The following is a 24381-nucleotide window of genomic DNA, read 5'->3' on the forward strand; positions in this document are numbered from 1 at the left end:
CAGCGTACCCTTCCCCCTCCCTGTGTCCTCAAGTCCATTCTCTAGTAGGTCTGCATCTTTATTCCTGTCCTGCCCCTGGGTTCTTCAGAACCTTTTTTTTTTTTAGATTCCATATATATGTGTTAGCATATGGTACTTGTTTTACTCTTTCTGAGTCGTCGTGTTTTTATTATCATTTTTTTTAGGTATTTTTTGATTTCCTCTTTGATTTCTTCAGTGATCTCTTGGTTATTTAGTAATGTATTGTTTAGCCTCCATGTGTTTTTATTTTTTACAGTTTTTTCCTGTAATTGATATCTAGTGTCATAGTGTTGTGATCGGAAAAGATACTTGATACAATTTCAATTTTCTTAAATTTACTGAGGCTTGATTGTGACGCAAGATATGACCTATCCTGGCAAATGTTCCATGAGCACTTGAGAAGAAAGTGTATTCTGTTGTTTTTGGATGGAATGTCCTATAAATATCAGATAAATCCATCTCGTCTAATGTGTCATTTAAAGCTTGTGTTTCCTTATTCATTTTCATTTTGGATGATCTGTCTTTTGGTGAAAGTGGGGTGTTAAAGTCCCATACTATTATTGTGTTACTGTCGATTTCCCCTTTTATGTCTGTTAGCATTTGCCTTATGTATTGAGGTGCTCCTATGCTGGGTGCATAAATACTTAAAATTGTTATATCTTCTTCTTGGATTGGTCCCTTGATCATTATGTAGTGTCCTTCTTTGTCTCTTGTGATAATCTTTATTTTAAAGTCTATTTTGTCTGATATAAGAATTGCTGCTCCAACTTTCTTTTGTTTTTCATTTGCATGGAGTATCTTTTTCCATCCCCTCACTTTCAGTCTGTATGTGTCCCTAGGTCTGACGTGGGTTTCTTGTAGACAGCATATGTATGGGTCTTGTTTTTGTATCCATTCAGCCAGTTTGTGTCTTTTGTTGGAGCATTTAATCCATTTACATTTAAGGTAATTATTGATATATATGTTCCTATTACCATTTTCTTAATTGGTTTGGTTTGTTTTTGTAGGTCTTTTCCTTCTCTTGTGTTTCCTGCCTAGAGAAGTTCCTTTAGCATTTGTTGTAAAGCTGGTTTGGTGGTGCTGAATTCTCTTAACTTTTGCTTGTCTGTAAGGGTTTTAATTTCTCTGTCAAATCTGAATGAGATCCTTACTGGCTAGAGTAATCTTGGTTGTAGGTTTTTCCCTTTCATCACTTTAAATATGTCCTGCCACTCCCTTCTGGCTTGCAGAGTTTCTGCTGAAAGATCAGCTGTTAACCTTATGGGGATTCCTTTGTATGTTATTTGTTGCTTTTAATATTTTTGCTGGTTTTAATGTTTTTCTTTGTATTTAATTTTTGTTAAATTAAATAACTTTGTTTTTAGTTTTTGATTAATATGTGTCTTGGCATGTTTCTCCTTGGATTTATCCCATATGGGACTCTCTGTGCTTCTTGGACTTGATTGACTATTTCCTTTCCCCTATTAGGGAAGTTTTCAACTATAATCTCTTCAAATATTTTCTCAGTCCCTTTCTTTTTCTCTTCTTCTTCTGGGACCCCTGTAATTCAAATGTTGGTACATTTAATGTCCCAGAGGTCTCAGAGACGGTCCTCAATTCTTTTTTCTTTATTCTGCTCTGTGGTAGTTATTTCTACTGTTTTATCTTCCAGGTCACTTACCTGTTTTTCTGCCTCAGTTATTCTGCTATTGATGCCTTCTGGAGAATTTTAAATTGCATTTATTGTGTTGGTCATCATTGTTTGTTTGCTTTTTAGTTCTCCTAGGTCCTTGTTAAACGTTTCTTGTATTTTCTCCATTCTATTTCCAAGATTTTGGATCATCTTTACTATCATTACTCTGAATTCTTTTTCAGGTAGACTGCCTATTTCCTCTTCATTTGTTTGGTCTGGTGGGTTTTTACCTTGCTCCTTGATCTGCATATTTCTCTGTCTTCTCATTTTTTTAAACTTGCTGTGTTTGGGGTCTCCTTTTCGCAGGCTGCAAGTTTGTAGTTCCCGTTGTTTTTGGTGTCTGCCCCTAGTGAGTGAGGTTTGGTCAGTGGCTTGTGTAGGCTTCCTGGTAGTGGGGACTGGTGCCTGTGTTCTGGTGGGTAGTGGGGACTGGTGCCTGTGTTCTGGTAGGCTTCCTGGTGAAGGGGACTGGTGCCTGTGTTCTGGTGGGTGGGGCTGGATCTTGTCTTTCTGGTGGGCAGGGCTGTGTCTGGTGGTGCGTTCTGGGGTGTCTGTGACCCTAGTATGATTTTAGGCAGCCTCTCTGCTAATGGGTGGGGTTGTGTTCCTCTCTTGCTAGTTGTTTGGTATGGGGCGTCCAGCACTGGAGCTTGCTGGCCGTTGGGTGGAGCTGGGTCTTAGTGTTGAGCTGGAGATCTCTGTGAGAGCTCTCACCAATTGATATTACATGGGGCCGGGAGGTCTCTGGTGGTCCAATGTCCTGGACTTAGCTCTCCCACCTCGGTGGCTCAGGCTTGGCACCCGGCTGGAGCACCAAGACCCTGTCAGCCACACGGCTCAGAAGAAAAGGAAGAAGAAAAAAGGAAGAAAAAAAAATAAATTAATACAATAATAAAATGAAAAAATAATAAAAATAAAAGAAGAGAGCAACCAAACTAATAAATCCACCAATGATAACAAGCACTAAAAACTAAAATAAATATAAAAATCAGAAACAGGGCTTCCCTGGTCGCGCAGTGGTTAAGAGTCCGCCCGCCGATGCAGGGGACACGGGTTCGTGCCCCGGTCCGGGAAGATCCCACATGCCATGGAGCGGCTGGGCCCGTGAGCCATGGCCGCTGAGCCTGCGCACCCGGAGCCTGTGCTCCGCAACGGGAGAGGCCACAACAGTGAGAGGCCCGTGCACCGCAAAAAAAAAAAAAAAAAAAAAATCAGAAACAAATCAGTTGCAAACAGCAATCCCCAAGTCTACTGTTGCTCCCAAAGTCCGCTCCCTCGATTTTGGGAACATTCGTTGTCTAGTCAGGTATTCCACAGAGGCATGGTTCATCAAGTTGATTGTGGGGATTTAATATGCTGCTCCTTGGGCTGCATAGAGAGATTTCCCTTTCTCTTCTTTGTTCACACAGCTGCTGGGGTTCAGCTTTGGTTTTGGCCCACCTCTCTGTGTAGGTCACGCTCAGGCATCTGTTCCCGGCCAGACAGGAGGGGGTTAAAGTAGCAGCTGATTAGGGCACTCTTGCTCACTCAGGTCGGGGGGAGGGAGCGGTACAGTAGTCATAACTGGAATGCAGGGTGAGCCTCCAGCGGCAGAGACCGGCGTGACATTGCAACAGCCTGAGGTGCGCCGTCTGTTCTCCCAGGGAAGTTGTCCCTGTATCTCGGGACCCTGGCAGTGGCGGGCTGCACAGGCTCCTGGGGGTGTGTGGATAGTGACCTGTGCTCGCACACGGGATTCTTGGTGGCTGCAACAGCAGCCTTAGTGTTTGATGCCTGTCTGTGGGGTCTGAGCTGATAGCCGCGGCTCATGCCCGTCTCTGGAGCTTGCTTAGGCGGTGCTCTGCCTTTCTGTGGGCACACTGGGGCGGAATGCTCTCTCCTCGTGCACGCTGAAAGGATGGTCTCTTGCCTCTTCAGCAGGTCCAGACTTTTTCCCGAACTCCCTCCCGGCTAGCTGTGGCGCACTAGCCCCCTTCAGGCTGTGTTCACGCAGCCAACCCAACCAAGTCCTCTCCCTGGGGTCTGACCTCCGAAGCCCCGAGCCTCAGCTCCCAGCCCCCGCCCGCCCCTGCGGGTGAGCAGACAAGCCTCTCAGGCTGGTGAGTGCTGGTCGGCACCGATCCTCTGTGTGGGAATCTCTCCGCTTTGCCCTCCGCACCCCGGTGACTGCGCTTTCCTCCGTGGCTCCAAAGCTTCCCTCCGCCTACCCCCGTCTCCTCCAGTGAAGGGGCTTCCTAGTGTGTGGAAACTTTTCCTCCTTCCCAGCTCCCTCCCAGAGGTGCACGTTCTTTTGTCCCTATTCTTTTGTCTTCGTTTTTTCTTTTTCCTTTTGCCCTACCCAGGTATGTTGGGAGTTTCCTGCCTTTTGGGGGGTCTGAGGTCTTCTGCCAGCGTTCAGTAGGTGTTCTGTAGGAGTTGTTCCACGTGTAGATGTATTTCTGATGTATTTGTTGGGAGGAAAGTGATCTCCATGTCTTACTCATCTGCCATCTTGAAGGTCCCCCCCCCCCAAATTAATCATTTTAAAGTGTACAATTCACTGACATTTAGTACATTCACAATATTGTGAAATAATCACCTCTATCTAGTTCCAAAACACTTTCATCATTCTAAAATAAAATCCTGTACCCATTAAGTAGTAACTCTCCATTCCTCCCTCCTCCCAGCCTCTGGCAACCATCATTCTGCTTTCTGCTTCTATGGCTTTACCTATCCTGGATTATTTCATATGAATGGAATCACGCGATATATGTGATATTTTGTGTCTGACTTTTTCACTTACTGTAATGTTTTTGAAGGTTCGCCCACATTGTAGCATGTATCAGTACTTATTCCTTTCTCTTTTTTGAATTGTGGTAAAACATACATAATATAAAATTTGCCATTTTAACCATTATTTAGTGTATAGTTTAGTGGCATTAATTACATTCACAATATTGTGCAGCCATCACCACTATTTCTAAAACTGTTTCAACACTAAACAGAAACTCTACCTATTAAGTAATAAGTTCCCATTCCCCACTCCTCCCAGCGGTTGGTAACCTCTAATCTAATTTTTACCTCTATGAATTTACCTATTCTAGATATATCCTGTAAGTGGAATCATACAATATTTGTCCTCTTGTGTCTGGCTTATTTCACTTAGCCTAACATTTTCCAGGTTCATCCGTGTTATAGCACGTATCAGAATAAATCCTTCTTATGGTCGAATAATATTCTGCTGTATGGATATACCACATTTTGTTCATCTGTTGATGGACACTTGTGTTGTTTTCACCTTTTGGCTCTTGTAATAATGCTGCAATGAACACTGCATACAGGTGTTGTTTGAGTCCTTGTTTTCAGCTGGTTTGGGTCTGTATCTAGGAGTGGAGTGGTTTGCTGACCTCTGGTCTAGATTATGTATAATGATAAACTAAATTCCAGAGTGGTTAAGCCTCAGTCTTGATAATGCATAGTTTTATCAGATTTCTAAATTTTTGCCAATTTGGTCTGTGTGTAATGGTGTTTCATTGTGATTTTAATTTGTATTTCCTGATTTCTAATGGGGGTGAACATATTTCCACATGTGTATAAGCCATTGAATTTCCTGTTTTGTACTATGCCATTAATTTTCCTATTGATGGTTTGTCTTCCTAAATTAATATTAATGAATTGATGTCTCCAAATAATGTTTACTTTGTATTTCTGCAGAACAAATAGTGGAGAAAGATGAAGGTCCGTATTACACTCATCTGGGATCTGGCCCCACGGTAGCCTCCATCCGGGAACTCATGGAGGAGCGGTGAGTGATGCACAGATGTCCAAGGAGAAGTGGGCAAGTTGTTAACAGAATATGGCTTTTAAGCACCTCTCGTTTTCATTGCCTTATACTAGACAGCCTACAGAAAGGAATCCCTGATACACAGACTGAAAAGTTGAATGTGGGATTTTCACCCCCAGGGCCCAGGGTTTCTTTTTTCTATAGGTTTGCCCTTTACAGATCCCCATAACCCCCTTTTATCTCACTCTTTCTTGAAACAGTTTTTATTAAAGAAATGGGGTTAAATAGTTGTATGTCCTGTAGAGTTTCTCATGGTCTGAAGTTTGCTGCTACCTTTCCTGTGGTATTGTTTAACAGGTTCTTCTGCCCTGTGTCGTGTAAATTGGTTAGATCTAAAGGCTTGATCAGAATCAGATTGTTTCTTTCTTTCAAAATTACTTCCTAGGTGGTGTTTTGTACCACCAAGAGGAGAAATGTATGCCTCGTCTTTGGCCAGTGGGCACCTATTCACATTGTCTCCTGAGTCCTTTTGACATGATCCTAGTTCTTGATTTCTCGTATTTTTATTGGGGGAAGAAATATTTAGAAAACAGACTCTGGGTGCTGGGGGTGCTCATTTTTCTAGGCCATTTCAGTAGAAAGAGCCAAGAGGTATGTGTAGGTTTTTTAGTTTTGCTACTGTTTAGTGATTAAATACATACACTGAGTTTATATACACTTCCAATTCGAACTCAAGACTATAGGGCTTTTACTTGACAGCTCTGTTTTGCTTTTTTAAGCAGTTTTGTACCGATAGAAACTTTAAAATCTATGTACGTGTCCACAGTAGCTATTAAATACTGTGAGTTCCAGTGTGTAGAGAGGTAAAAATAGCTTGGTGATTGAGAGCACATGGACACTGGAGCTAGACTAAGGTCCAGTCCTGGCCCTTCCACTTACTGATGAGTTCTTTGGTAAGTTGCTTTTCTTCTCTGTGACTCGGTTTTCTTATCTGCAAAATGGAGAAAATAAAAGTACATACACTGGAGGAGAGTTATGAGGATAAACTGAATTGATGTCTGGAAAGCACATAGTGCTTACTAGTAAATATTACATACAGGGTGTCTACATCATATCTGCATTTACTGACTGCATTTTTATAACAAACATTAGTATTTTAATAGCAAAGGCGTAAATTATGTAAGACATAAACATGTTTGCTCATACATATACGTAGACATACAGATGTGTGGAAGGCTGGGGGCTGAGAATTATAGCTTAGAATTTCTACAAATTTGGGGGCCAGATTTTGTCTGACCAGGGTAACTAATACTGTCATTAATATAGCAGGGAACATGATTTTGAACTAAATAACTGTAGTGATATCCCTGAATGAATAAAAGGTAAGATGGATGGAGCACAGTGATCTGCTGTAAACACTTATCGTGTACCATCTGGAAACATTTATGTTCATAGAAGCCCATCAGAAAAGCATTTGATCCAGGACCCAATCTGTAAATTCAAGACTGATTGAAAGAGCACCTCTGAGTCCATAAGAATCATCAAAAAGTCTACAAATAACAAATGTTGGCAAGGATGTAGAGAAAAGGGAACCCTAGTACATTGTTGGTGAGAATGAAACATTTACAACAGTGTGTGGGTTATTCACGCACGCCTGCATGTGCCCACATGTGTATGTGTTACAGCTTCGAGGTTGGAGCGGGCATTATTTTGGCCAGCGAGTTTTTTTTTTTTTTAACATCTTTATTGGAGTATAATTGCTTTACAGTGGTGTGTTACTTTCTGCTTTATAACAAAGTGAATCAGCTATACATATACATATATCCCCATGTCTCTTCCCTCTTGCGTCTCCCTCCCTCTCCCTCTTCCCTCTCCCACCCCTCTAGGTGGTCACAAAGCACCGAGCTGATCTCCCTGTGCTATGCGGCTACTTCCCACTAGCTATCTATTTTACGTTTGGTAGTGTATATATGTCCATGCCACTCTCTCACTTTGTCACAGCTTACCCTTCCCCCTCCCTGTGTCCTCAAGTCCATTCTCTAGTAGGTCTGTGTCTATTCCCATCTTGCCCCTAGGTTCTTCATTACCTTTTTTTTTTTTTTTTTAGATTCCATATATATGTGGAACATATATTCCATATATGTGTTAGCATACGGTATTTGTTTTTCTCTTTCTGACTTACTTCACTCTGTATGACAGACTCTAGGTCCATCCACCTCACTACAAGTGACTCAATTTTGTTTCTTTTTATGGCTGAGTAATATTCCATTGTATATATGTACCACATCTTCTCTATCCATTCATCTGTGGATGGACACTTAGGTTGCTTCCATGTCCTGGCTATTGTAAATAGAGCTGCAATGAACATTGTGGTACATGACTCTTTGAATTATGGGTTTCTCAGGGTGTATGCCCAGTAGTGGGATTGCTGGGTCGTATGGTCATTCTATTTGTAGTTTTTTAAGGAACCTCCGTACTGTTCTCCATAGTGGCTGTATCAATTTACGTTCCCACCAGCAGTGCAAGAGGGTTCCCTTTTCTCCACAACCTCTCCAGCATTTATTGTTTCTAGGTTTTTTGATGATGGCTATTCTGACTAGTGTGAGATGATACCTCATTGTAGTTTTGGTTTGCACTTCTCTAATGATTAATGATGTTGAGCATTCTTTTTGGCCAGCGATTTTTGTGAGGAATCTTGACACTATTGTTTACAGGTTGAGGGCTCCAGGGGAGTCAAATGTACAGGTTTGATCTGGGATAGTTTTTATGTGTGTTTGTTTTTTGGTAGCAATTTTGCAAGATTTCTAGACAGCTCTCTCAATAACTTTTAGTTATAGAAGAGTATGTTTTGAAATAAGGATTAAGAGATAATGATAAAGTTGAGATTTGTCCTTTTTTTTTTTTTTGTCATTGCTTTAAAAATAACAGCCAAGTGTAGATTCTCCAGAAACTGATCCAAGGGAGGAATTCCTCTCAAGACCAGGAATACTTGTGTTTTTCCTCAGCAACTGGTTTATTTTTATCTTAAGGGCCTTGTAAATCATGGAACAGATTGTGTTTCCATCTTTATGTTGGCTGCTTGTAAGCTTAGAGCCAGATTTGTGTATCCTCATTAGGAGGAACGTAATTTCTCATCTTTGGCCCGTGGGAGCCTATTCAGGTTCACTCCTGAGTCCTTTTGACATGACCCTAAGGAGTCTTCATTAGCTTCCTTGATTTCTCATGTGATGAAATGTTCTAGGCTCATCTCTTAAAAATATGCACAAGATCCCACCATCTGCATTTTGCATAACAACATCATGTCTATCTGTTTCCCCCTTTACTCTGATTTCATCACCTGTTATTTTTATCACATAGACATCTTTTTAAGCTCCTTCTGGAACAGGAGGGGAATGAATGATTGCTGAAAATCACCTGGAGGGGGGTCTAGTTTGTGAATGATCCAGGCTGTCTCTTTCTCTAGACTTCCCGCCCAACCCTTACTCTGCAGGACCACTCCACTGCCAGGAGTTGGCCAAGGCAAAGAGGGAAGAAAACTGAAATCCAGGGGATGTTGGTGCTTTTAGTTTATCTGGGAAAGACTGTGAAAGGAGGAGGTTGAAAGCAAGTCCTAAAATATTATCAGATTTGTTAATGGGTTCCATACCTCCTGGGTACCCAGGTCCTTGTTGTCATAGATAATTGGAGTCAGGTGTTCAAACCCATATCTGAGAATGGCCTGCTGCACAGGGCCACGTGTCCTCTAACTGGAAAGGGGATTCTCTGCAGCCTAGGAGTTCATTAAATGTTCATGCTAGGAATGAAAGCACCAACACCGTGCCAGCAAATCCTCTGAGTGTGGGGGGAACTGGTCTTATTAATGTGTGATAAAGGTAACTCTGAAGAATCACAACTTTAGATCAGCGGTTATCAAGCTTGAGCATGCTTCAGGTCTCTGGAGGACTTGTGAAAGCGCAGATCGCTGGGCCCCACCCCAGGGCTTCTGACCCAGCAGGTCTGGGATGGGACCCGAGAGTCTGCATTCCTCCCAAGTTCCCAGGGGATGCTGGTCCCAGCACCACCTTTGAGAATCACTGGCTAAGACGATGAAGTTACCCTTTAGAATAAGGTTTCAGCCTACCCTTCCAGACTTAGTGTAGGGTCTAGGAGTTCACCTGTATCCTAGCCTCTTAATGATAGGCCGGAAAGTAAGACATTTAAGAAAAAAGAACTAAATCCAGAGTTGGTTGGTTGTCTTTAAACACAGAGATGGTTCTGGTTAAAAAAAAAAAAAAAAAAAATTCTAACTGATCAGACAGTGCTTGGCCCTTTTATTTGCTCTCAAATATGAAGTTCACTGCAGGAAGCATTTCTCACAAGGATGAGACGGTGGGAAAGGTCTTGGTCAGAAAGCCCTGGTCTGTGTCCTCAGCTCACCCTCCTGTGGGGAACACGATATCCTGTCCGTTCCAGTGCGAACAGTATGGTCACCTCAGGTTGTTCTTCCCACAGCGACCCCAGGACACACTGAGTGTCCAGGCTCTGCGCTCCTGATAGATGCTTGTGGAGCTGAAAGTTTTCCAGGAACCAAACAAAAGCAGCACTATCTGGTCTTTTCCTCTTGAGCCAGACCACGCTATATAAACTCCCCAGAGTCCTGTCTCCAAACACATTCTATAAGGGACTAACGTAGCCTTAGAATTTTAATGTGGCAGTTATCAGCTTTTCACCTCATTCCTGAGGTCTTGAGTGAAATAGAGAACATTGAACTCAGAGAAACCTTAGATCAGCACTTTTTTTTTTTTTTTTTTTTTTTTTTTTTGCGGTACAAGGGCCTCTCACTGTTGTGGCCTCTCCCGTTGCAGAGCACAGGCTCCGGACGCGCGGGCTCAGCGGCCATGGCTCACGGGCCCAGCCACTCCGCAGCATGTGGGATCCTCCCAGACCGGGGCACGAACCCGTGTCCCCTGCATCGGCAGGCGGACTCTCAACCACTGTGCCACCAGGGAAGCCCAGAAGCATTTTTTTAAATATTTGTTTTCTTTTCCAATTACAAAAATAAAACATGTCTATAAAAGTCTGTTTTTTAAAAGTCTAGAGTGAATAAAGCTCTCTAATAATTATCCTTCTTAGAAGAAAAAAAATTTTTTTAAAGTTTGACGCATACGTTACTATTTTTTCTAAGCATTTGTGAAGAGACACATATGTATATAGAGAAATTTTGAACAAAATGGGGTCAAGCATACTATCCCCATGTTTGTAGCTATTACCCCCCACCCCACTTAATTTCTTTCGTGTCAGTACATACAGTTCTGTAGAATCCTTTTTGACAACTACATGGTTTTCCATTGCATGGACATTTGTTTTATTATGTTTTATTTAGCCAGTCCTATACTGGATATTTAAGTTCTTTCTAAATTTTCTCTTGTAGATGCAACAATGAATATCTTGTTCCTAAATCTTGGTGTATTTGTACAGTTATGTCTGAGGTAGAGATTCCTAGAAGTAGAGTGGATGAGATAAAGAATTATGTGTAACTATATATGTATTTATATAAAGAATATGTAAAACAGAATATGTAGTAGCTATGATAACATTATCCTCTATTAAATAGTATATTAAAATATGCTGTGACCAAATTGGATTTATTACAGAAATATAAGGATTGTTTGCTTTAGACAGTCTGTTAAAATAGCATACCTTGTTAATTGACCAAAGGAAAAAAACCACTCAATCATCTGTGTCCTTAGTTGCTAAAAATGTATTTGATAAAATTGATCGATTCTTGATTAAAAATCCTTAGAACAAGGACTTCCCTGGTGGTGCAGTGGTTAAGAATCCGCCTGCCATTGCAGGGGACATGGGTTCTAGCCCTGGTCCGGGAAGATCCCACATGCCGCGGAGTAACTAAGCCCGTGCACAACTACTGAGCCACGTGCCACAACTACTGAAGCCCGCGTGCCTAGAGCCCGTGCTCTGCAAGAAGAGAAGCCACCGCAACGAGAAGCCGGCACACCACAACAAAGAGTAGCCCCCACTCACCGCAACTAGACAAAGCCCGCGCGCAGCAACGAAGACCCAATGCAGCAAAAAAAACGAAAAGAAAAGAAAAAAATCCTTAGAACAGGAAACCCTTAGTAGAGCCCTTCAAAGTAAGGGAGTCTCTATCTCTGTCCCAAAGTCAGCGAGCTTCATGCCCAGGGATGAGTAGTTAGAAACATTTCCAGTAAAGTCAAGAAATAAGCAAAGATGCCTGCTAGTGCTTTGGAAGGGGCTGGCCAGTACAGACACAAAAGAGATGGAAATAGAGGCATGGAAAGTGGAAAGGAGGAGGTGGCAAATAACCAGTACTTGTAGACGATAATATTATTGTACTTGAAACTAAAAAGCTATTAAAAATAAGACAATTCAGCAAGATGGATGTTTACAGTATTAAGAATAATTAATATTTACTGGGCTCTTCCCTCATGCCAGGAACTTCAGAGTACTTTAAGGCACTCCCTGTGGATTATCTCATTTGATCTTTTCCCAAGCCTAGGAGACAGGAACCATTTTTATATCCATTTTACAGATGAGGAAACTGAGGCTTAGAGAAGTTCAGTCATTTGGCCATGGTCCTGTAACAAGGAAGTGCTGCGCTGGCACTCAAGCCCCAGCTCTCTGACCTCCAAGGCTGCACTTTAACCACCACTGCCCCCAGGTAGCTGTGTGGTCTTGGGCAGGTCAGTTCAGCTCTGGGGGCCACAGTTTCATCACCTCTGAATGTGGTGAGTCCCTGAGTGTGTGCACACATGTATGGGCCAGGGCAGGGGTGTATGCAGGAACCAGACGTGTTTACTGTCCAAGGGAATCTCAGAGCCAGTTTGTACTGGGTAGGGTCACTTCCCCCTGGCCTCAGCTATCTTGTCCTCATCTGTTCAAATGTCAGTTGGGGATTGTTGAAAGAGAATAATAAGGGTTTCCCCATTTGTTTTGTCTGTTGCATTTTACTGAATTTATAAATAACTAACTCTGCTAACAGGGCTGGATACAAATGCCTGTGTTGAGCCTTGGGTTTGAGTGCTCAGAGGTAATAATCAGAGACCTTCTGCCCTGGGACAGAGCGGAGCCGGGTGGACCAGAGGCCCTGGGAGTCTGTAAGTGGAGCTGTGTCCGCAGAGGCTTTCACACGGAATAAACATTTAAATCTTTCTCTTCCTTCTCCATTGCCCCACAGTAACTAGAAACCCTAGCTGAAACACACTGAGGCTTGCCTTCTTACCAAGACTTGCTCTCCTTTGGGCTTCAGCTGTGCTAATGGTGCCTTCTGTCTCCCTCTCCAGGTACGGAGAGAAGGGGAAAGCCATCCGTATCGAGAAGGTCATCTACACGGGGAAGGAAGGGAAGAGCTCACGTGGCTGTCCCATCGCAAAGTGGGTACGTATCAAAGCTCCACAGCCCAAGCTGGGCCGGGGAGTGGAGGGCAGGCGTGTGCACTGTCCAGGGAGCTGTGAGCCAGCATCTGGTGCTGGTTAGGGTCATCTTCCCCCAGCCTCAGCTGTTAGTCCTCACTTTGTTTAAATGCCAGCCTCTGATGTCCAAGGCTGGCCTTGGAACTGCTCTGGGCATTACGCTCAGCTCGTACTGCCCCTGTGGTTCAGGGCTGCAGAGGGAGGGAGGAGAAGCGGAAGCTGGAGATGTCATCTTGCTCAAGGCTGAGCCCCACCACGGTCCCTGTGACTCCTCTGCCCACTTTGTGTGCCCTGGAGCTGCAGGTGTTCCTGTCTCCTGTCCACAAGAACTAAGCCTCTGGGCAGGGGCAGGGACAGCGTTGCTTCTGTTTTACTTCTGAGCCACTGTTTGCTATAAGGCAGCCTGTGTGTCTTGGCAGAGGGGAGGTCAATAACTCAGACCCCAGTTTCACCCAAAGTTTTCTGACCTTGCCCTTCCAGTCCTCATAGAGCCCTGTGGAACCAGTGCCCAGAGCAGCAGCAAGGTTATCAGGTAGCTGTTTGCTCAGTGCTTGGTAGGGAGAATACGCATGGAACATAGAAGGCTCCATCCCTGTGTTCAAGCTGCTTATGATGTAGAGACACAGGAAGTAAGATCATGGAGACTTGAATAATCGAGCTTTAACACTGAGAGGCAGACTTGGTGCTGTAGCGTTCAGGGGCAAAAGGGACATGACTGGCAGGAGGAGTGTTCAGGCAGTTTCCCAGAGAAGGTGGATATGCGTGGGGCCATACTAAATGGGCCAGGAGAAGGTAGCAGCATTCCTGGTGAGGAGAATCATGTTGACAAAGGCAAAAAGGCTGGGTGAACATACACACGGCTCACTTTGGGTGAGGGATGGTGGTAAGATGACCTTTGTCATCCTCTGTCCGTCTGCACACATGCCTGTTTTTATCTGGTCTGTACCACATGCCTTTGCACCTTTATGTTTAACGAAAATAAAAGGTGTCTGAACCTGAACTACCACATATCCGTTTGTAGCCGTTTTCAGACAGTGAAGAATTATCTGGAAAAATTTGGAATACTTAAGAGTATTCACAGGTATGTAGAAGCATGTTGTCCCCACCCTTGTGAAAGACGGTCATTACAGTGGGAGGTTGACTATGTCTGCGGCTGAGCAGGGTGGGGTGTTACCCCCCAGAGAACCTGTCAGAGAAATGGCATTGTCCCTCTCTCCTGCTAATTCAGGCAGTTGTTGAGGAATTCCAAAGTCTTGGGCAAGAAACTGAAGATCCTTGGGGCGCAGGTAGAGAGAGGGACTTCTCGGCTTCAGAAACAGCACCTTAAAGAAAGAAAACACCTGGCTATGTGGATGGTGTTGAGGATGAGAACATGCATTTCCAGTCCCCGGACACCCATGGTCAAGCTTTAGCTCTTGACCAGCACTTGTATGTCTCTGCTGAGGGCTGAGGAGGAAGTTGCCCAGGTAAAGCGTGAGATCAGTTTCTGGGGCTGTGAGAGGAAAGCAGAATGATGGGGGAGGAACTTGGTCCTCAGAACTTTGGTCCTCCAGAGTCTGTGGACAAATGCCCAGAGCGGGACACATGTAGCACAGTGCTTTGTCCAAAGGTTGGAATAACTTGTGGGTATCACCAAGTCTGGTGGGGGATGCCAGCTTTGAAAGAAAAGCTTAGATAGAAGGGAATACATAGTGACAGAGAGGTGAGGAAATTCTGTATCTGATGAGTGAAGATAAAAGGAGAGAGGAAAGAAAATTTTTTTATGAGAAGAGTGGTAGATCATAGAACTGTTACAGTGGCAAGAAAAAGGCCGTGCTGAGTTGTGGGGTTTTTTTTTTTCCTCTTTTATAACCATCTCTCATAGTGTGGTGGACTTCTCTTATTTTTTGCCTACACAGCCACCAAATACCCTATGTATTTTGGTTGTAGAACTCATCTAGAGTTCCACCTCCTTGGAAGTTAGAGGAGAGGCAGGTGTTCCCTTTCCCTGCCCCCCACCCCTGGGGAAGTGACCCACAAATGCTAAGAAGGACAGATTATCCTTGGTGGCGGCATGGCATCAAGAGCGCAGGAAGTGGTCCCTGGCCACGGGGGACTGGGAGCATCCAGCTGCCTGTGGTGGACAGTGCCTTCTGTGGCTCTCCCCACTTCCCCTGTCCCATGTCTAGAGCCTGGGTCTTCTTTCCAACTGGGGTTCATGTCTGTGTTTGCAGCCTGAACCCCCAACCAATACCTTCATTACAAGCAGTGTACCCGACAAGCTCTAGACTTAACCAGCTAGGATCTTGGGGGACAAAGCTGAGGTGCCTCATGGATGTCCAGCAAATGTGTGTTGAGAGAATGATCTAAGAAGGCAATGGGGACTACCCAGAGAGCCTGCTGGTAGTCTCTGATTTTAAGGTGGCCTGTACAAAGTATGGAAGTCACCAAGCATGGGAGTAAGGGGGTGACCCACGGAGCATTCCAAAGGCTCAGAATAAACAGAGGCAGCCAGAAGCAAACACTGCACATGGGAAAAATGGGCTTTCGGTAGAAGAATCATAGAGATACTGCTTCGCCAGCCTGTAAAGGTAACAGGTCAGAAGGCGGATATTTGAAGACCCTTCAGGGGCATGGTAGAATAGACTTGCTGGGGAACCCCAGTAGTTGGAACTAAGTACCGAGGGTGAGAGTTATGGGGGAATAGACTTGAGTTTCTGCCTGGTGCTGTTCTAGGTTCAGCGCTCAGGGAATTCCTGCCCACAGTCTAGGTGATCTGTTTACAGTCCTGTGATGGCGTGTGAACAGTCTGCGTTGCCGTGCTCGAGTGTTGGTTTGTTCACACCTTACGTTGGCCTTTGACTTTCGCACTTTGTGTATTTCACCCTGCTGGGTTCCTTCCTAGAGTGTGGATAGGGAGCTCCGCTTTGTTATAGCTTTTTTGAGTGTACCCAGAGACCTGTGAGGGTGCCACAGGGCTGTCTGCTCATGCCTAGGCACCTTTATGTGTTTGTCACTTGGGAAACCCAAAGGGCGTGACCTCAATCTCGACTTTGACAGGTCGGGTGTCTCTGTGTGCTCTGAACGTGTGTTGCACATGAGTGCAATTAGTCGATGCACTGCCCAGGCAGTGAGCAGAGGTGGACAGTGGTGTCTCAGAAACCCTAGTACCTACGATGTGTGCAGATGCCCATGAAATGCCCGGCTCAGTCTGCAGTAGGCCAGTCACACAGGGATGTGATTAATGGCATGTTCATGTATTTACTGAGCCACAAAAACAATTTTATAAATAATGATGTAATCAGTGCTTCCACAAAGGGTGAGGGTGGGGGACACCATTATTGCTGTGGCTCAAAACAGGAACTCTTGGCCCAGTTATATGTTTTGTGTAGCATACAAGGTGTCCTTTAAATTTTTGAAGCAAATTCTGATACGTGCTGCATCATGGATGAAACTTAAGGACGTTATGCTAAGTGAAATAAAGCCAGTTATTAAAGGACAAATGCTGTATGATTCCACTTCTGTGAGGTACCCAGAGTAGTCAGGTTAATAGAGTCAGAAAGTAGGATGGTTGTTACCATGGGCTGTGGGCAGGGGAGAATGGAGAGTTAGGGTTAAATGGGTGTAGAGTTTCTGTTTGGGAAAATAAAAAGTTCTGGAGATGGAAAAAGTTCTGGTGATACTTTGCACAACAGCGTGAATATACTTAATGCTACTGAGCTGTACACTTAAAATGCTAAATTCTAAGTTACATATATTTTACTACAATTTTAAAAATTGAATTTGGTGTTCCTGTGTTTAAAAGGAGAGATTTCATGTGAAAATCTGGATTTCTGTTTTCTTCTTGCAAAACTGGAAGAGGTAGGTACACTCGGCTGGAGTTCCCACCAGGCAATGGTTGATGGAGAGAGGTCTGGCTTCCCACCCCCACCCCCACCCCCAACTCTTCAGTTGTACATCTGGCCTGCTTTCCTTATTGGTATTTCCTGCCCGGTGGCTCTCTCAGCATCTCCCTGCACTGACGTACTCATGACCAAGTCTGTCTCCAGCCCAGACATCTCCTGAGCTCCACACCCATTCTGTTGGGGCTGCTTAGAATAGCCACTCCAGTGTTCCAGAGTGCCTCTGGCCTCAGCATGCTCCCTGCTAACCTGCCAGGAAACACGGCCCACACTCACCCACTTTTCTGCGCCACGAAACGTGGAAGTGATTTAAGACTTTTCCCTGTCCCTCAGCTCCTATAGTCAGGTGGTCCCAAAGTTCCCTTTCTTCTAAAGGTCTCTAGAATCCATTCCTTTTCCTGTTTCATTCCCCCCATTGTTCTAGTTCCGACTTCATCTGTTTTGCTTGTGTTACGTCAGTGGTCTCCCCATTTCACCCCTCTCCCGACTATCTGCGCCCCTTGCTAAAACATGTAGTTATGTATATAAGTGAGCCCCCTGCTTATAGTCCTTTGTAGAAGCCCCGCCTTGAGTCGTTGTCCCTCCTCCTGCTACTCAGAGCCCTTCCCAGTCTCCCCTCTTCACAGGTCCCCACATCTTATCGAGTCACAGAATTCCCTGGGATTTTGGGGGGAGATTCAGCCACCTCATCCCCCACTCCTGGACCCTTTGCCTTGACACATCTTTGTGTGAGCCAGGACGGTGTTTAGGGAATGAGTGAAGAGGAGAGCAATGCCCAAGGCCTGTGCTTTTTTGTTTTGTTTTGTTTTTATTTTAATTTTTTTTTTGCGGTACGCGGGCCTCTCACTGTTGTGGCCTCTCTCGTTGCGGAGCACAGGCTCCGGACGCACAGGCTTAGTGGCCATGGCTCACGGGCCCAGCCGCTCCGCAGCATGTGTGATCCTCCCAGAACGGGGCATGAACCCATGTCCCCTGCATCGGCAGGCGGACTCCCAACCACTGCGCCACCAGGGAAGCCCGCTTTTTTGTTTTTAAACAGCCTTATTGAGATATAATTCACACACCATACAATTCACTCATTTAAAGTACATAGTTCAATGGGTTTTGGTATTATTATTTTTTTAAATTGTGTTAAAATATACATAACATAAAATTTGGCATTTTAACCATTTTTAAGTGTACAATTCAGTGGCATCAATTACATTCACATTGTTATGCAACCATCACCACAGTCTATTTCCAAAACTTTTTCATCGTCCCATACTGAAACTCTATACCCATTAAACAATAACTCCCCAAACCCTCTCTCTCCGCCATCCCAGCCCCTGGTAACCACCATTCTACTTTCTGTCTCTATGAATTTAACACGTACAGGTACCTCACGTAAGTGGAATCATACAGTATTTGTCCTTTTGTGTCTGGCTTGCTTCACTTAGCATAGTGTTCTCAGGGTTCACTCATGTTGTAGCATGAGTCAGACCTTCGTTCCTGTTTAAGGTTGAGTAATATTCCATTGAATGGACGTGCCACATTTTGTTCATCCATTCGTCAGTTGACGGACATTTGGGCTGTTTCTGCCTTTTGGCTATTGCTAGGTAATGCTGCTCTGGCCATGGGGGTACAAGTACCTGTCCAAATCCCTACTCTCAATTCCCTTGGGTGTATTCTTAGTTGTGCCTGGTTATATTTGTTTAAATTTTTGAGGAACTACCAAAAACTGGTTTCCACAGCATCAAGACCCTTGCTTTTTAACTAAAAACATACAGATATGCACCGTTTTCTCTGCAGATGTTTTAGGACAACATAAAAAATCTCTGAATATGTTTTGGCTTATAATTTTATCTATGTTTTGGGTTGGCCAAAAGGTTCGTTTGGCTTTTTCCGTCAGTTGGCTCTAGTAGCGTTTAGTTGTCTTTAACTTCATTCGAAACAATTGGATTGGATTGTGACAGCTGTCATATCAGAGTGCATTAAAAAAAAACATCAAAATTGGTGAATTTTTGTGTAGACATTTTAATATTGAAGATGGAAGGAAAAACAACATTTTTGGCATATAATGATTTATTATTTCAAGAAAGGTAAAAACGCAAAAAATGATTTGTGTGGTGTATGGAGAAGGTGGTGTGACTGATCACATGTGTCAAAAGTGGCTTGTGAAGTTCCGTGCAGATTTCTTGCTGGACAGTGCTCCACAGTCGGGTGGACCTGTGGAAGTTGATAGCAAATCAAATCGAGATATTAATTGAGAACAATCAACGTTATACCACGCGGGAGATAGCCGACATACTCAGAATGTCCAAATCAAGCGCTGAAAATCATCTGCACCAGCTTGGTTACGTGAATCGCTTTGATGTTTGGATCCCACGTAAGTTAAGCGAAAAAAACCTTCCTGACCGTATTTCCACGTGCGATTCTCTACTCAAACTTAATGAAAACATTCTGTTTTCAAAACAAATTGTGACGGGCGATGAAAAGTGGATACTGTACAATAATGTGGAATGGAAGAGATCGTGGGGCAAGCGAAGTGAATCACCACCAACCACACCAAAGGCCAGTCTTCATCCAAGGAAGGTGATGTTGTGTATGTGGTGGGATTGGAAGGGAGTCCTCTCTTATGAGCTCCTTCTTGAAAACCAAACGATTAATTCCAAGTACTGCTCCCAATTAGACCGACTGAAAGCAGCGCTTGATGAAAAGCGACCAGAATTAGTTAACAGAAAACGCATAATCTTCCATCCGGGTAATGAAAGACCGCGTGTTTCTTTGATGACCAGGCAAAACCTGTTACAGCTTGGCTGTGAAGTTCTGGTTCATCTGCCATATTCACCAGACATGGCACCTTCGGATTTCCATTTATTTAGGTCTTTACAAAATTCTCTTAATGGAAACAATTTCAGTTCCCTGGAAGACTGTAAAAGGCACCTGGAACAGTTCTTTGCTCAAAAAAAAAAAGTTTCAGGAAGATGGAATTATGAAGTTGCCTGAAAAATGGCAGAAGGTAGTGGAACAAAAGGGTGAATATATGGTTCAATAAAGTTCTTGGTGAAAATAAAAAATGTCTTTTATTTTTACTTAAAACCCGAAGGAACTTTTTGGCCAACTCGATATTCTTATCCCTAAGTCTATATACATCACCAATGACTCAGGTTTTGTAGTAATTGTTTTTTTATTTTGCTATTTAATGTTTTTCTTTCCCTAATTATAATGGTCCTTTAGCCTGTGTGGTTGCTGTCGCCGAGGCGTGACGCCCCTGGTACACTGCCCTAAAGATCTGCGCCCGCAGGTCTGTTGGGCAGAGGTGAGGGGGTGTGGCATCCATGCAGAGGATCATGGGTGCCCGGCTCCTGTGATTCACAGCACCCCCGCCCCACCTCCCTGCAGGTGATCCGCAGGCACACGCTGGAAGAGAAGCTGCTCTGCCTGGTGCGGCACCGGGCAGGCCACCACTGCCAGAATGCCGTGATCGTCATCCTCATCCTGGCCTGGGAGGGCATCCCCCGAAGCCTCGGAGACACCCTCTACCAGGAGCTCACCGATACCCTCCGGAAGTACGGGAACCCCACCAGCCGGAGATGTGGCCTCAACGATGAGTATGTGGACGGTCCCAGTGGGCAGGGGTGGGGCAGTGGGGTCAGGGCCCTGTGTGTCCTGCCAAGTTAGGACTGTGGTGGAAAGAATGCTTACCTACGGATCTGGCCTGGGGTCTGGCCCTGGCTGGGGAGGCTCTCTTGACTCAGCTTAGCTTTGCTTTCCGCCCCAGGTTGACTCTGAGGCTCTAATAGTGGTAACAAGTGTGGAAAAGTGTGAGTGCCCCGCTAATATAAGGCATCAGTGGTACTCACAAGACCTACCCTTATAGGGTCCCCTCCCCCATTTTTTAAATTAAGATATTTTTACTTACAGTAAAATTCATCCTTTGAGGTGTACAGTTTGAAGAATTTGACAGATGTTTACGGTCATGTAGCCACTGCCACAATGAAGATATAGAAGAGTTGCATCACCCCCCAGACTCCACCGTGCCCTTTTATAGCCAGGCGCTTCTCCCCACCCCTGGCAAACACAAATCTTATTTCCTGGGGCTTCCCTGGTGGTGCAGTGGTTGGGAGTCCGCCTGCCGATGCAGGGGACACGGATTCGTGCCCCGGTCCGGGAGGATCCCACATGCCGCGGAGCGGCTGGGCCCATGAGCCATGGCCCCTGGGCCTGTGCGTCCAGACCCTGTGCTCCACAACGGGAGAGGCCACAACAGTGAGAGGCCCGCGTACCGAAGGGGAAAAAAAAAAAATCTTATTTCCTGTCCCTGTAGGGTTGCCTTTACGAGAATGTCATATGAATGGAACGATACATCATGTAGCCTCCTGAGTCTTGCTTCTTGCCCTGAGCACAGTGTTCTGAGTTTCATCTATGGATGTGTGTATCAGTAGCTCGTTCCTTTTCACCACTGAGCAGTATTCCACTGTGTGGGTGTGTCACGATTTGTTTATTCATTCCCCAGTTGGAGGGCATTTGGGTTGTTTCTGGATTTTATTAAGTGTTGGATGGTAAAGTCAGTGTTCATTGGTTTAAAGGCCTGTCAGCACCTGGGCCTGCAAGAAGCAGGCATGTTCAAACTCTGTGGTTCACATTCTTCCCGTTTGTGTGGTCTGTGTTGGAGCTGGTCAGGATATTAAAGTTAAGGCAAAGTGTAAACGTTATTGGGTTTTTGATTAGATCCTCCCCAGCCATCTCAAACAGCCCGTGTGCTTCTCCCCGCAGCACACTCTCAGACTTCAGGCTCGGGTGGGAGCCAAACAGGCTGCTCGGAGCTGATTCCCTGCCCACAAGGGTAGAGATTTGGGAAAGGAGCTGAGGTCAGGGAAGGATGTCATGGCCGTCACTGGGAGGCCAGTGGATGCCAGGCCTCAACAGGGCCTCCCCCCGAGGAAGGGGGAAAATTCCAGAACTAAAAATGTGCCTCGTATGCCTAACATGTGATATATGTTGCAGCCGTACCTGCGCTTGCCAAGGCAAAGACCCAAATACCTGTGGTGCCTCGTTCTCCTTCGGTTGTTCCTGGAGCATGTACTTCAATGGCTGCAAATATGCTCGGAGCAAGACTCCTCGCAAGTTCCGCCTCGCGGGGGACAACCCCAAAGAGGTGAGCACAGCCCCACAGGGAGCATGAGACCCTCCCACTCACCCTGTTCCACCTACTGCCTTTAATAGTCCCGGTGGGATGTAGGATTAGCACACTGTGACTCAGATGTGTAGAAAATGGAACTTCCTTTCTTTTTTTTGAACTGACCTTATCTTGCAGTGAAATAAGGTATGTGGGGTGTAGTGTGGAGGAATACGATGAGTGAAAAATTAGACTTACCAATTACAGGTACCTCAGACTCTTGCAGTTTAGAAAAGTCTCTTTAAGGTAAATGTTCAGATTCCTCATTAGAACTTGACCCGCTTAAAGGGTTATTTCTCCCCTCCATTCTTCTCAAGACATCTTTCTGGGTGTGACGTGTGGCACAAAGAGGGGCCACTGGCCCTCAGGCCACCTTCTGGCCGATGCTGGATGTCCCGAGGTGTCCCTCATCCTGCCCGGCTGCTGGGCCCACATCTCTGTGCACTTGTCCAGTTGTCTAGGTCCTTGGTGTCTCCTTGCTGGGGGCCTGGCACGGTCCTCGGGCACTGGTCTGGCATCCACATGGTATGGCCACTAGGCCTGAGGCCTCCTCCCGCCCACCAGAGCTCCTCCCCAACCCAGTGACAGCAGCACAAGGGGCCTCAAGGTCTCCTCTGCAGGCCGAGCTTAGGCTGGGAACCAGAAGCGTCAGGTCAGGTCACCTCCCACTCTGCCACTTCTCTGTTGCCCTGGTTATGAGGGCCATCCCAAGGGGGTCTCCACTTGGAGTCCAGATGCAAAGCAGGCATAGGCCTGAGTGGTCTCTCTGTCATGTCTCCTCCAGCCTCCCTGCCTTCTGCCTCTGCTACTGTGAGAGGGGTACTGGATCCAGGCAATACCTTGATCCCAGCCTCTACCTTCCAAACCTCTCCAAGCTCCTTTTACCAGAAGGGCTTCCCCATTTTCCAGGAGACAGGGACTCTCCTGGGGCACATTTTTTTTACACCACATGTAAATTTCTATGCTCAGACTTCCAAGCTTTGCTTTTCAGAAATAAAAGGAAGCACGTCCAAATTTAGAACCCCTTTTTTCCCCTCAAAGCCCAGCTTTCTGACTATTACACGACCTAGTCTAAGAGTCTGATTTGACACTAGACTTTTACTTATGGCAGTGCCTGGCCTCCCCCAGAAGCAGCAAATGCAGTTGCTTCAATGAATGGAGGAGTCCCAGTGCCACCAGGAACTAGGAATTACCATGAATGAAAATAATGGCTTTAATTTCTCACAAATACTTTCCCTGTTCCATCAGCTACCATTTCCTGTGCACTAAGTGCTGGGTACTCCGCCCAGCACCTCACAGGTGTCTCAGTTAATCTCATGACAGCCTGAGGATCTAGGCCCTGTTACTGCTCCCTTTACACGTGAGGCAAATGGTTTGCCCAGGGCCATGTGACAGTGATGATGAAGTCAGCATTTAAACCCTGGCCTGTGTTTCCCCAGAGCTCACAAGCCTCACCCCCGTGTTGTGCTGGCTTCCGGCCCACTATGCTGGTGGCAGCGTCTGGAAGGCAGCCAGGGAGGTGCAGTGAGGCTGGCTGGCAACTCTGGCCGCCCTGCTGGACAGACAGCTGAGCCATTGGTCTCACCCTTCCATTTCTAATTCTGTGAGTTTGGTACCTTTTTTCTTCCCTCTTCCTCTTCTTTCTTCTCCGTAAACTCTCCATGCCTGTGCTCAAGGCTGGCTAGGAGCCCCCATAGCCCAACTTGTTACCCTCAGAGAGCCAGAGAGAGGCTGCAGATACCTTAAACTCTCTGCCAGTCTGCCAGTCTGAGGGCTGCTGCTCTGTCGAGGGCAGCGCTATCCAGTGGAACGTTCTGTGATGATGGAAATGTTCTCTGTAGAAAACACAGCCACGGGAGCCACATGTAGCCACTGAGCATTTGAAACGTGGCCAGTGCAGTGGAGGGGCTGAATTTTTTTAAATTTTTAAATTTAAAAAAATTAATTGAAACTTCTTAATTTTAAAAAAAAATTTATTTAATTTTAATTAAAATGAATTTATATTTCAATAGCCACACATGGCTTGTGGCTAAACACATGAGATGGTGCGGGTCTAAAGGACAGAACATTGTGGTCTGGCCGTGTACCTGGCTGGTGATGGGCGCTGGGCCTAGCTGGCTGTGGGATTTCTAGCACGGGCCTCACCCACCTCTCCCTGCCTTTATTTACCTGTCTGGACCACTGCAAGAAGGACCCACGCCTGCCGCTCGTGCTTGTACATGCCTGCCATCCCGCACCTCCGACCTAGGGTGTTGAGCAAGTGCTTAGCAAGAGCAGGAACCTGTTCTAGGTGTTCTGAGCAGCACTGGGCTGGAGCCTGGCAGAACAGGTGCTTAGTAGTCAGGGTGACCAGACCCTCAGGCAGTGTCTTTCCTGGTGAGCTTCAGCGTCTCCAGCATTAAAACAGACCTGGCACCCCTCCCAGAGGGAACACCATAAAGATACCTGATAGCACC

General features: G+C 45.4%; 1 protein-coding gene across 2 annotated transcripts in view; it reads left to right on the forward strand.

Moving 5' to 3' along the window:
* The window catches only part of TET3 (tet methylcytosine dioxygenase 3), a gene marked incomplete at both ends in the record, with an annotated part of 106250 nt that overhangs the window by 74679 nt on the left and 7190 nt on the right, over nt 1–24381 (forward strand). For both annotated transcript variants that reach the window (XM_082672455.1, XM_082672456.1), the window contains 4 exons: nt 5387–5477; nt 12758–12851; nt 20149–20357; nt 21754–21904. In XM_082672455.1, coding sequence (XP_082528581.1) covers nt 5387–5477; nt 12758–12851; nt 20149–20357; nt 21754–21904 — 545 coding nt within the window. The remainder of the gene's footprint in view (nt 1–5386; nt 5478–12757; nt 12852–20148; nt 20358–21753; nt 21905–24381) is intronic.

This window comes from Grampus griseus (genome assembly GCF_964374135.1).
Source record: "Grampus griseus genome assembly, chromosome: 15".
NCBI lineage: Eukaryota > Metazoa > Chordata > Mammalia > Artiodactyla > Delphinidae > Grampus > Grampus griseus.